Raw genomic sequence first — 10,870 nt, forward strand, 5'->3', positions numbered from 1 at the left:
CTCTCCCGCCCCCCGCGCCGAGTCATCTTCGACTGGGTTTTCGACGCCCAGTCTGCTAACCGAAATATTACTCGCGTGGCGCAGCCACACTCACTACTTTCACGCGTCAGTCATCTCCGCCGGGGGATCTTTCTCGTACGTCTGGTAATAGCGCCGTTCCGTTGTAGGCTGCGGGGAATCCACATGAGTCGTATTATTGCAGGAGAGGGCCGTGGAGACTCTTCGGGGGGTGTATTAGTCTGATGGGGAGGGTTCCCCGTGGCTTTAATACTCTCTATTCCTATAGCCATCATCATAACCAAGGTCGGGAGTACTGACACTACACTTGGGTGCGTTTATACAAGTCCCCTTCGTTTCTGTCATGACAGGTCTATGAACACTTTCTCACATAGGTATTGTTCATCAAAGATACAGTCCCAGTTTATAGGTGTGTCACATACGGGATCAGCCCTTATAAGCCAACATCTGCAATTCGTAGAATGTAGGCGTCTACATTTTACGCAACAAAGTGCAAATATAGCCTGACTCGATGGGTTGTAAACTCTTGAATCTCACTCAACAAAAAAAATAAAGGCTATGATGATAACCCGTCCGGACTCGCTATCCGAAGTGTAAACGGGTTATCATTTTCGTGGCTTGGTTATTGGTCGAGCCAGGCATTATAGAAAAAATCAAGCTTCTGACCCGCCCAGTTACTGATCTATGATAAATCGAGCCTAGTCGTTACTGGGGGATTTTGCAGTCAATGATCCAGGGGAGAAAAGGAAACAACCTTAATATGCTAAGGGACTTATGAGAGCTACTTGTGACCAAGCCCCTTCGGAGAATCTCCCCAGAGTTAAGTATATCCGGGGAAGTCGGCGTAGCTATATGCTACCACGGACAGGTAATCCTCGAACTAGGCGTGTCAAGGAACTGGGGAGAGCAGGGGGGCCGGGCCGGGGGGGGACACGGAGTTTTACAACTCAGCAACATTATGAACTTGGTATGAGAAACTATAGGTACGAATAGTCCTCTTTCCGCGCACACGGACAAGAAGGAATCGTGCGTCAGGATACATGACGAATCCATGCGATAGGTAGGTAGATAAATTACGTGTATTACTATGCACGCTGGCTGGCTGGCTGGCTGGCTGGCTGGCTGCTATGCGGTCAGCATGTGGAGGATCGTGACGGTTGCAAAGGACCAATCAACAGTCAATGAGCGTAGCCCCTGTCCGATGGGTTGGGGTAAAACTGGTTGTCGCGTGCGCATGCGGGTCGGCACGAGAACTCACTAAGGTCTACAGGCCCAGCCGAAGGAGCAAGACAAGATAGGCGACGTAATGTTGTCGCTTGCAGTGACAATTGCATGTCAAGCCGTGTATCCCGCTGCTGTTCTGTCGACTGTCGTAGATTGGTTGTGGTTATCGTGGGTAGGTACCTAGCATGGACGAAAGGAACGGGAGGAGGGGCTTGACGTTCGTGGTGTTGAACAGGCATAGACAACTTCACAACCAACGTTGGGAGAGACTGGCCCTGAAACCCTGAATCTCCGCGTAGGTAATAGTTAGATGTTGGGTGAAATAGGAGGAGTTGGTCGTATCATTGCAAACATAGCGGTTCTGAGAGACGCCTCCCCATGGTGATTCGTCATGGAAATCTCGTCGTCGCCTCTAGACCTCGGTAAGGATGCGAATACACACCTATGTGTACCTACATTCGTCGCCTCGTATCACAGCAGCTTTTTGACAGTCTGCCGTGAAATATCTTGGCGGTCTTGGCAACGTAACTAACTTGGTGGCTATGGCTGACTACCCGCGTCTCAGCCCACACCGACGGCGGGAACCCGGATGGAGGCTACGAAAAAAAATAGGGCTCAAAATCCTCGTCGGGCTCGTCGACGCAGACTTGTGAGGTCCCACTTGCCGCGCTATCCTGAAGCTTGACCTCTTATATCAAGGCGGGATCCCGTGCTCCCGCCGTCCTCGACGCCGATGACGAGCAATCTCGATCGCAAACCCGAGGATAGACACGACTGTGCTAGGACCAGGACTCAACCGGGACTCCTCCTCCCGCCACCGCCATAGACCGATCCACCCATGGACTGGAAACCAAAGTACGTCGCGGCACCCGCGGACAGAGCCGTGCCCAATATCGCGGACGCTGGCTCGCCGTGGCCCGACAAATTGGCCAATGAGGGCTGGCGACAGCATGAATCAGAGAACACGACTCGCAAGTTGGGGGAAAGTGGTGATCGCGATGTCTGCCGCGAGAAGGCCGGCCTTCGCGCCGCCGCCGGGCCGCTCTGCCACCACGTTCGCGGGGCCCCTTTCACTACTCTGGTTGACTCCCGTAGCTCGTGGTACGGTTGGATATCTTGGGGTATGTCGGTGCTTCTCTGCTCAGCTTTGCTCACGGCTCTCGTGGGATCCAACCTGTTCCGAAAGAACGTGATAATATTCGATGCGACTCGCCAAATGGACGGTGTCCGGTTGGTGACAGGTATGTTGAGTTTAGGATATCCTATTTCTATCGACCTGCCTAGAACGCCAGGGCTGATATCTCGAGCAGCTCATCCGTCGCTGGAGTTCGAATCGGCATCTCCTTTGCCCCTGCGGCGGAGGGGCACTTGCCAGTCCGGAGGTGCCTCGATCGAGGAATTCAACCAACCACTGCGCATCGGCGCCGTCTTCATCATCCTGGTGGTATCGTCGATGGCCTGCGCGTTCCCGATCGCAGCCGCGCGCTTCCCGGGCATCCGGATGCCCGCGTCTTTCTTCTTCGCCGTGCGGCACTTCGGCACGGGCGTCCTGATCGCGACCGCCTTCGTCCACCTGCTGCCGACCGCCTTCACCCTCCTCGGCGACCCCTGCCTATCCCGGTTTTGGACCGACGACTACCCTGCCATGCCTGGCGCCATTGCGCTCGCCGGCATCTTCATCGTCACCGTTATCGAGATGCTTCTGCACCCGGCCCGCGGCACCCCATACGAGAAGGCGGTGGCGTCGCCGCCGCCGCAGCCCGGGGCGGAGTCGGGGCAGATCGCCTCCAAGCGGCCGCTCCAGGGCCGGCAGGGGAGTATCAGCCGCACTATATCCGGTATCGAAAGCAGTAACCGGGCACAGGCACAAGAAGATAAGATTGAGGCAGTAGGCGCGTTTAACGGAGCCTCTGACGAAGAGACGGGCTCGCAGCATGCTGGGGTCGTCGTGCTCACACTGGAGCAGAAGCACCAGAAGGAAATCATACACTGCCTGCTCCTGGAGATGGGTATCCTGTTCCACAGCGTCTTCATTGGCATGGCGCTGAGCCTGTCCATCGACCACAACGAGTTCATCGTCCTGCTCATTGCCATCTCGTTCCATCGTGAGTAGTGTGCAGCGTTGTGTTTTTCGAATGCGCAGAGAGGAAACGTGAGAAAAAAACTGATACGATCGACGTAGAAACGTTCGAGGGCCTCGCCCTCGGTGCGAGAATCGCGGCAATCACCTGGCCGCCGAAGAGCCTGCAGCCCGCCATCATGGCGATCGCGTACGGATGCACGTAAGTATCTCCCCCTGCCGATTCTCCTCGCCCTACTTACTCACCGTTCCTTCGGGCAGGACCCCGTTGGGCCAGGCGATCGGGCTCGCGGCACGGTCGGCGTATAGCCCGGACTCGGAGGTCGGGCTAGTGCTGGTCGGCGTCATGAACGCCCTCTCGGCTGGCCTCCTTGTCTTCGCCTCTCTCGTCGAGCTTCTATCTGAAGACCTACTCTCTGACGAGAGCTGGCGCGTGCTGCGCGGACATCATCGTGTGTACGCTTTCCTGCTCGTCCTCGCCGGCGCCTTCGGCATGAGCCTCGTTGGCGCGTGGGCATAGGTAAGCGTGTGGATGCGTCGTTGCGTGCATGCGTATGGTCATAACCCGCAGCGACAGCGAAGGAGGAGGGTGATGAAAAAGAGAATGCCTATACTTACCTTCATGTGCGCCTGCTCGGGGCGAATTCGTGGTTTGAGATGTAGCGTATCTGTTAGGACGGCTATGCTTAGGTATTTTAGACATGAATTGGCATCCACCGAGACGTTTCCCTCCTCTACATGAACTTGATTGCCATCGTGAAAAGCATCCCCTCAAACACAGCATCGTTCTTTTACAGGATCATTCTTGTTTTCATCGGGGACTGTTCGATGTAAAATTGTGGCCTTGCGTCGACATGTTTCATGTATAGGGGAGTCGGAGGACGTCTCATTTTTTAATTGCCGCCGAGTGCGTCTACGGGCTTTTTTTTTACAGAATGATACAGATCTAGACTCATGAGTTTGGACTCATAAATCGTCTCGAATTCCTGTACGGACCGAGCTACTACTGTCTGCCCGAGCCACCACGCCTCTCGGACTCGAGTAGAGCATCGAATTCCTTCTGGGCCTGCTCTCTTTCGTAGTTTCTCCTCTCTCGCTCTTCGTCTTGCTGGCTGTAGGAGAATCCATCGGTCCTCGGAGAGCGTTCCTTAGGGTCTTGGGTCCTGTCCTGTCGCAGGTGTGCCCAGCCTCTCTCTTGGTCAGAGGAGTCACCCCGGTCCCACTGAGCGCTGTTGCCTTGTTGCGATTGCTGTCTTATACGGTCCCAAGCCGAGCCACCTTGCGAATCCCGGGCCCGCTGTGCCTCGGCCCTTCTTGACGAAGCAGAGAGTGGTGAAGCGTCATCACCGTCATCACCGAATAGATCCAAGTCGCCTGTGTATCGCGAGCCGGAATCGGGATATTTCGCAGGAGGCGGCGGAAGCGGAGCACTTCGAGCCCAGTTTGACTCTGTTGGCGGCTGAGCTGCTACGTTACCGGCGGGTCCGGTAGTAGACTCGTGAAAGGTGTTTTCCGGCCGACTGCCGTAGGTATCACGCTCGTGCTCAGGGGCGGGTGGGGAGGCGTCCGTGCCCGGTCGCGCCGGAGGATTCTGATGCAACCGGCGGCGCTCATTTGGCTCGCGGACATTCCCGACATTTCTCTTGACGTCTTGTAGTAGGTACCTCAAGCGTATATCTCTTACCATGTGCGCATCGTATGTAGCTTCTGCTACGGAGTTGATAAACAGCAAGGACCCAAGCCATGTTAAAGGCAGAAAGGATAAGAACCTTGCAGCATGCCAGGCCTGAACAGCCTTCCAACCCCTGAAATATGCACGGGATCTCATGGGGAAGACGCGGGGATCGAAGATGTGGCGTTTGGGAGTATAGAAGGGAAACCTGAAGGTCTTCCGGCCGCCCCAAGTAATGAAGCAGGTGAGGGAAAGGCTCAGGAGTGGCACGTAAGAGTGGTACCGGACGGAACGAGCAGCATGCTCGCTCGCAGCGTTGACTTCATCGGCGGTCAGACGGCGGTTAGCGGCCACGGACACCTCGACGGTCTTCTTCGTAATGTAGCCGACGCGCACGCCTTCACTGACCGCGGTGAGAGGCGCCCACCACTGCAAGGGCGGTAATCGGTCAAAGTGGATCGTGGCACCCTCCTCGAAGTACTTCTTCTCGATGTTTATTTGCTGAGCAGGGCTGTAGAACGGCCAAGGCTTCCCACGGCTTTCGTTGGGGACGCTGCCGTCGTCCATTGACGGCTCGAACCCGTCGGCTGAAGGCATCTTTTCCAAGCTCAAGCGAGGTTATCTCGTGTCGGGGTCGGCAGCTTTGCCGTTAGTTGCTGGCAAGGCCAAGGTGGAGTCACCCGCGGAGAGGTGGAATCGACAAGATGCGATACCAATCGCGGGTGGAAAGTGGAAGAAGTGGGAAGCAGAGAGTGGGACGATGAGGTGGGCGAGGACATTTCGATGGAGGGGTGACGACGGAGCTGTGATGCCGAGCTCCTATCGACCAAGCTCTTCCCTGTCGCTTACTGAATGCCTGTGTTAGGTAAGCCACATTTGAATAGAGGTTACCGTAGGTACCTTAGGTACTTATGAGGTACCCCATGTACCCCGTACCTCGTCCCCAGTTCTCTGCGAGTGGCACGTGCTCCTGTGTGGAGAGAATTACCTAATACCTTCGGTACCTCCCAACTTAAATGTACCTATGTACCTGCATATTGCCGGGTCGGGTCGTGTTCGCGTTCCCGGTACTTGGGTACATCATATTGACTTGAACGTCGCGACGCGCTTTCAGTCGCGGTTCGATTCCACACATACCAACAAACTCGGCCCTGCCCCAACCCATTTGCTTGTGCTTTGCTATCAATCCTTGAACCCCTCCTCCTCCTTCTATGATACAGAGGGCTGTCCGGTCAGGTGCTCATTTCGGAATTGGAATTGGTGTCGGCATTTTCGCTCACTCTTCCCCCTTTCCCATCTACCATCTATGCCTGGTTATGATCTGGACCGAGAGTTATCGCCCGTAATTAGCTCGCAACGCCGTCATGCCCCTCCAGAAATCTTTTTCAGAGCAAAACGGCTCTTCGAGAGTATGTATTCCGCTGCTCTACCGCAGTAAATCATGCGCTGCTATTATGTTGTGAACATGGGCCTGACTTAAACCTCGATAGCAGAATCGTCAACATTGGAACAAAGCTAGAAGCCGCTCCGCCGTAAGCCATTCGGCGGCAACTCGAAGCGCCGCTCCCAAGCCACTCCAGCCCATTTGTGAGGCCACGAAAACTAAGCTCAACGCATTCAAGTGTTCCAACTCGGCCCAGGCCAATGGCAAAGAAACGAGACAGCACACCGATGATGAGGGCTGCATCGAAGACGAGAAACTAGACGCCAAGCCGGATCGGAGGGGAGCGACTTGGTCGCCCACTCCCGAGAAGACACCTACACCCATGAGTCGGCTGTCATGGCAGGATCTCGTCGGAATACCCGAGAGTAAAGAGCAAGAGGGGGTCGGGGAAGCTAGCCCCAACGAGAAGATTGGGTGGGATGCGAGAGAGGATATAAGGAACGGCCTGAAGTTGTCTCCGGTGATGCCGCGCAAGAGAGGGAAAAAGAGAGCACGCAGCTCGTCTCCCGTATCGTCGCCTGCATCTAATTCGAAAACGCGCCCGCCTACGGTAAACGTCGAGAAGCTATCGAGAGCCCTCAAATCCCCCCACGCCGACCCTGCCCTCGAACTGTGGGATCGGTTCTCTCTCAGTGGGTCCATTTCCGCTGCGTCAGGAGGCGCTGCCAGTCCCTCGCTCGCCCAAATCATGATCTCGTCTTCGCCCCAGCCCGCGAGATCGCTCGGCGAGAGTGGACTCCGAAGGGCCATCAGCTGCGGGGAAAATTGGCCGAAACGTCGACGGATGGATCGGGTCGAGGCTGTTAAGCAGGTCGAAGTCGCCATCGACAAGATCCCAAGCGGTCATTCCAAATCGTCTATGGTAAACGATTTGCTGCAGAGCGTAACCGGGGAGATCAACAAGTCCATGGTGCTCAAAGCACGCCAGGCGGCCTCGCCAAAGAAGAAGCAGTCTACGGCCCCAGAGCCTCGCTCACCTACTCGACAAGTATCTCCCCTGAAGCTCCAGACCCCGCCGTCTACTAAGAAGATGGCGCAAGAAATGGTCGGAAAGAGGCTAGAGACGACGTCGGATGCCGCATCAGACTACGGGGACGACGATTTTGACGACGATGAACTAATGGGATTAGACGTCACTATCTATGAACCACGGAAAGAATGCGAACAACTGCCGCCGCTACCAACGGATACCGGCCAAGTTGCTGATCGGCAGCGAGTCAGCCAAGAGAATGAACTATCTGACGACGAGTTTGCCGATATAGACGACGAGGTATTTGCTGCCGCCGAAGACTTGATTGCCCGGATCGACTCGAATCGTCCTCCAAAAAACGCCCATGCGCCGCTCCAACCTAGCATTGACGCGCAGAGGAGGCCCGCCGCCGTGGCCGATAATCTTGCTGAGGACCTATACGGGGATGACTTTGGGGGCGACTTTGATTTTGAAGCGGCCGAGATAGCCGCCACGCAGTCCATCTCCTTGAAGAAGACGAGCGGGCCCTTGTCTCCTGTACGTAGGTGACGGTTGAGGAGCGAGTTGGAAGTAGTTGCTAAGACTGTCAGTAGCCAGTTAACAAACCCAAGACAATTCAGAGATATCTTGTGACTAAGATTCTTCAAAGTCAATATGCCGATGAGGCTGGAAGGGAGTCGACGGAAAAAGTATGCATGCCCCCTCTCCCATCCGGGCGGCTATAGACATCATCGCTAACTGGTCTAGATCCTGTTCGTTCAAGTCGACCGGAGCAATGTTATGAGGACCATCCACCTGCGAGGGGACTGGATAGACACGCCGGCGAGCACAAAATCCTACGTCCATGTTATCGGCGGGTTCGAGTCGACCGGGCAGTGCATCATTGACAACAACCAGAATATCCTAATCCTGCATCCAGATCAGTTGATTTCGGCCACCGTCATCGCAGACAGCTTTACGTGCATGCGCCGAGCCGTGCTCCAGGACCGCGTCAAGGCAACTAGCGACAAGACCCCCCCCCTTGTGTACGGAACTCTTCTACACGAGATCTTCCAGGAAGCGCTCATGGCCAACAAGTGGAGCCTCGAGTTTTTGGATAGCGTGATCTGCCGCATAACGGAGAAGCATGTCGAGGATCTGTATATGATTAAAATCTCCATCGATGGTGCCCGGGAGCACCTGCGGTCGAAGATGCCCGAGCTGAGGAGTTGGGCGGCGGCGTTTGTCACCCCTTTTCCCAAGGTATGAGTCCCCATTGATCGTGTGATCTCTAGAGGGTCTTTGGCTGACACGCGACAGCCCGATGCAATTGTGCAAGGCCGGAAGGGTGACAAGGCCAATATGTGCGTCACGAAGCTGCTGGACGTAGAAGAACATGTCTGGTCGCCGATGTACGGCTTGAAGGGCAATATCGACGCGACAGTGCAGGTGGTTATGAAAGACGGCGCCCAACGGCGTACGTTGACCGTACCTTTTGAAGTGAAGACGGGCCGCAACGCTACAAGTAATCACCACGCCCAGACGTCTCTGTATAATCTATTGCTGTCAGATCGGTATGACATCGAGATCGCCTATGGAATTTTATACTACATGGAGACATCCCAGACGATTCGCATTCCTACTGTCCGCCACGAACTTCGACATATGATTATGCAACGCAACCAGCTTGCCTGCTATATTCGAGAGCGCAGCGTCCAGCTTCCGCCCATGAAGCGAAGCACCAATGCATGCGCGAAATGCTATGCGAAATCGTCCTGTTTCATCTACCACAAGCTCGCGGACGACGGTGACGGCGAGACGAGCGGCATGAAATCCAAGTTCGATGACGCCGTCCGGCATCTGACGCCTACCCATCGGGAGTTCTTTCTGAAATGGGAAGACTTGTTGACGAAGGAAGAAAAGGAGAGTCAGAAGCTGCGCCGGGAGCTTTGGACCATGGTAAGCACCGAGAGAGAGAAGGTCGGACGATGTTTTGCCAACGTCACCATCGAAGAGGGCTCCGCCTTTGAAGATACCCATAGCCCTAAGATAAACCGGTTTCGGTATACATTTATCAAGGAGAACCCGCCGCCTGGGTTTTCCTTCCTCGATTCCCAGCTTATAGTAGGAGAGCCGGTCGTGGTGTCGGACGAGAAGGGACATTTCGCCCTGGCGCTCGGGTTCGTCACCTCGGCCCGGAAGCATAAGATCAGCGTCGCAGTCGACCGCCGGCTCCATAACGCACGCATTCGCAGGCCGGGGTTCGACGAATCCGACAATCAGGTATTTGCCAGTATCATGGAGGTGGCGCCCGAAGGCGCAACATCTGCTCAATCTCAGGGCAAACTCAAAGAACCGCCCCTCAAATTTCGACTCGACAAAGACGAATTTAGCAACGGCATGGCGACTGTCCGAAACAACCTCGTTCAAGTGATGGCGGATGATGTGTTTGGGTCTAGAGAAATTCGGCGTCTAGTAGTCGACCTCGCTCCTCCCAGCTTCAGGACGATCTCGACGCAGTATACAGTTGCCGACGAGGAGAGCTTGAACATCGACCAAAGGAAGGCTATCGAGAAGGTGATGAGCGCTAACGACTATGCTCTTGTCCTGGGCATGCCCGGCACTGGCAAGACGACCACGATCGCTCATATCATCCGTGCGCTCGTTGGCCAAGGGAAAACCGTTCTCTTGACATCTTATACCCACTCCGCCGTCGACAACATCTTGTTGAAACTAAAACACGACAAGATACCCATTCTACGGCTCGGCGCGCCCGCCAAAGTTCATCCTGAGGTGCAGGACTTCGCCGTCCTCGCCGGGCAGCCCATGACCAGCTTCGAAGAAATCCACAGCGCCTGGCACGACACGCCTATTGTGGCAACGACCTGCTTAGGCGTCAGTCACCCCGTCTTCAACGAGCGGATTTTCGACTACTGCATCGTGGATGAGGCGTCGCAGATCACGCTGCCTATCTGCCTCGGGCCGATCCGCATGGCGCACACCTTTGTCCTGGTCGGGGACCACAATCAACTGCCTCCGCTCGTGCAGAACGAGGAGGCCCGCACCGGCGGCCTGGACGTGAGCCTCTTTAAGCTGCTCTCGGACACCCACCCGGACTCGGTCGTCAACCTGGAGCACCAGTATCGCATGTGCGAGGACGTCATGATGCTCAGCAACACGCTCATCTACGAGGGCCACCTCAAGTGTGGTACCGAGGCTCTCCGCCATCAGAGGCTCGACGTGCCCCACATGGGTAACCTGCGGCTGATGCACCACGACGCGAGCACCGTCGCGCGCTCTGGCGCTCCCCAGTCCTTCTGCCCCGGCTGGGCGACCGACGGCTGCTGGCTGCGCCACCTCCTCGACCCCGAGGCACGCGTGCGGTTCGTCAACACGGACCGGCTGCCGTCGGCGCGCGAGGAGGCCAAGGGCAACCGCATCGTGAACCCGGCGGAGGCGCGCATCGTGGTGCAGCTGGTTGAG

The 10,870-nt window shown here is 55.9% G+C and overlaps 3 protein-coding genes across 3 annotated transcripts; 2 read left to right on the top strand and 1 right to left on the bottom strand.

Moving 5' to 3' along the window:
- The first annotated feature begins 1,781 nt into the window (after window positions 1-1,781).
- Window positions 1,782-3,933, top strand: GGS23DRAFT_370429 (ZIP zinc transporter-domain-containing protein). The gene is made up of 4 exons (XM_051513339.1): window positions 1,782-2,483; window positions 2,553-3,347; window positions 3,425-3,524; window positions 3,584-3,933. Exons 1-4 carry the CDS (start codon window positions 2,081-2,083, stop codon window positions 3,840-3,842), a joined length of 1,557 nt encoding a protein of 518 aa, XP_051374827.1. The 5' UTR covers window positions 1,782-2,080; the 3' UTR covers window positions 3,843-3,933.
- A 222-nt stretch (window positions 3,934-4,155) lies between these two features.
- Window positions 4,156-5,803, bottom strand: GGS23DRAFT_370423 (uncharacterized protein). The gene has a single exon (XM_051513338.1). It carries the CDS (start codon window positions 5,589-5,591, stop codon window positions 4,326-4,328), a length of 1,266 nt encoding a protein of 421 aa, XP_051374828.1. The 5' UTR covers window positions 5,592-5,803; the 3' UTR covers window positions 4,156-4,325.
- Window positions 5,804-6,089: 286 nt separating this feature from the next.
- On the top strand, window positions 6,090-8,044 carry GGS23DRAFT_370470 (uncharacterized protein). Its single transcript, XM_051513340.1, has 3 exons — window positions 6,090-6,403; window positions 6,488-6,526; window positions 6,617-8,044. The coding sequence occupies exons 1-3, from the start codon at window positions 6,359-6,361 to the stop codon at window positions 7,955-7,957; spliced, it is 1,425 nt and encodes a 474-aa protein (XP_051374829.1). The 5' UTR covers window positions 6,090-6,358; the 3' UTR covers window positions 7,958-8,044.
- Window positions 8,045-10,870: the final 2,826 nt, after the last annotated feature.

Source organism: Durotheca rogersii (genome assembly GCF_024521655.1).
Source record: "Durotheca rogersii strain YMJ 92031201 chromosome Unknown GGS23scaffold_4, whole genome shotgun sequence".
NCBI classification, from domain to species: domain Eukaryota; kingdom Fungi; phylum Ascomycota; class Sordariomycetes; order Xylariales; family Xylariaceae; genus Durotheca; species Durotheca rogersii.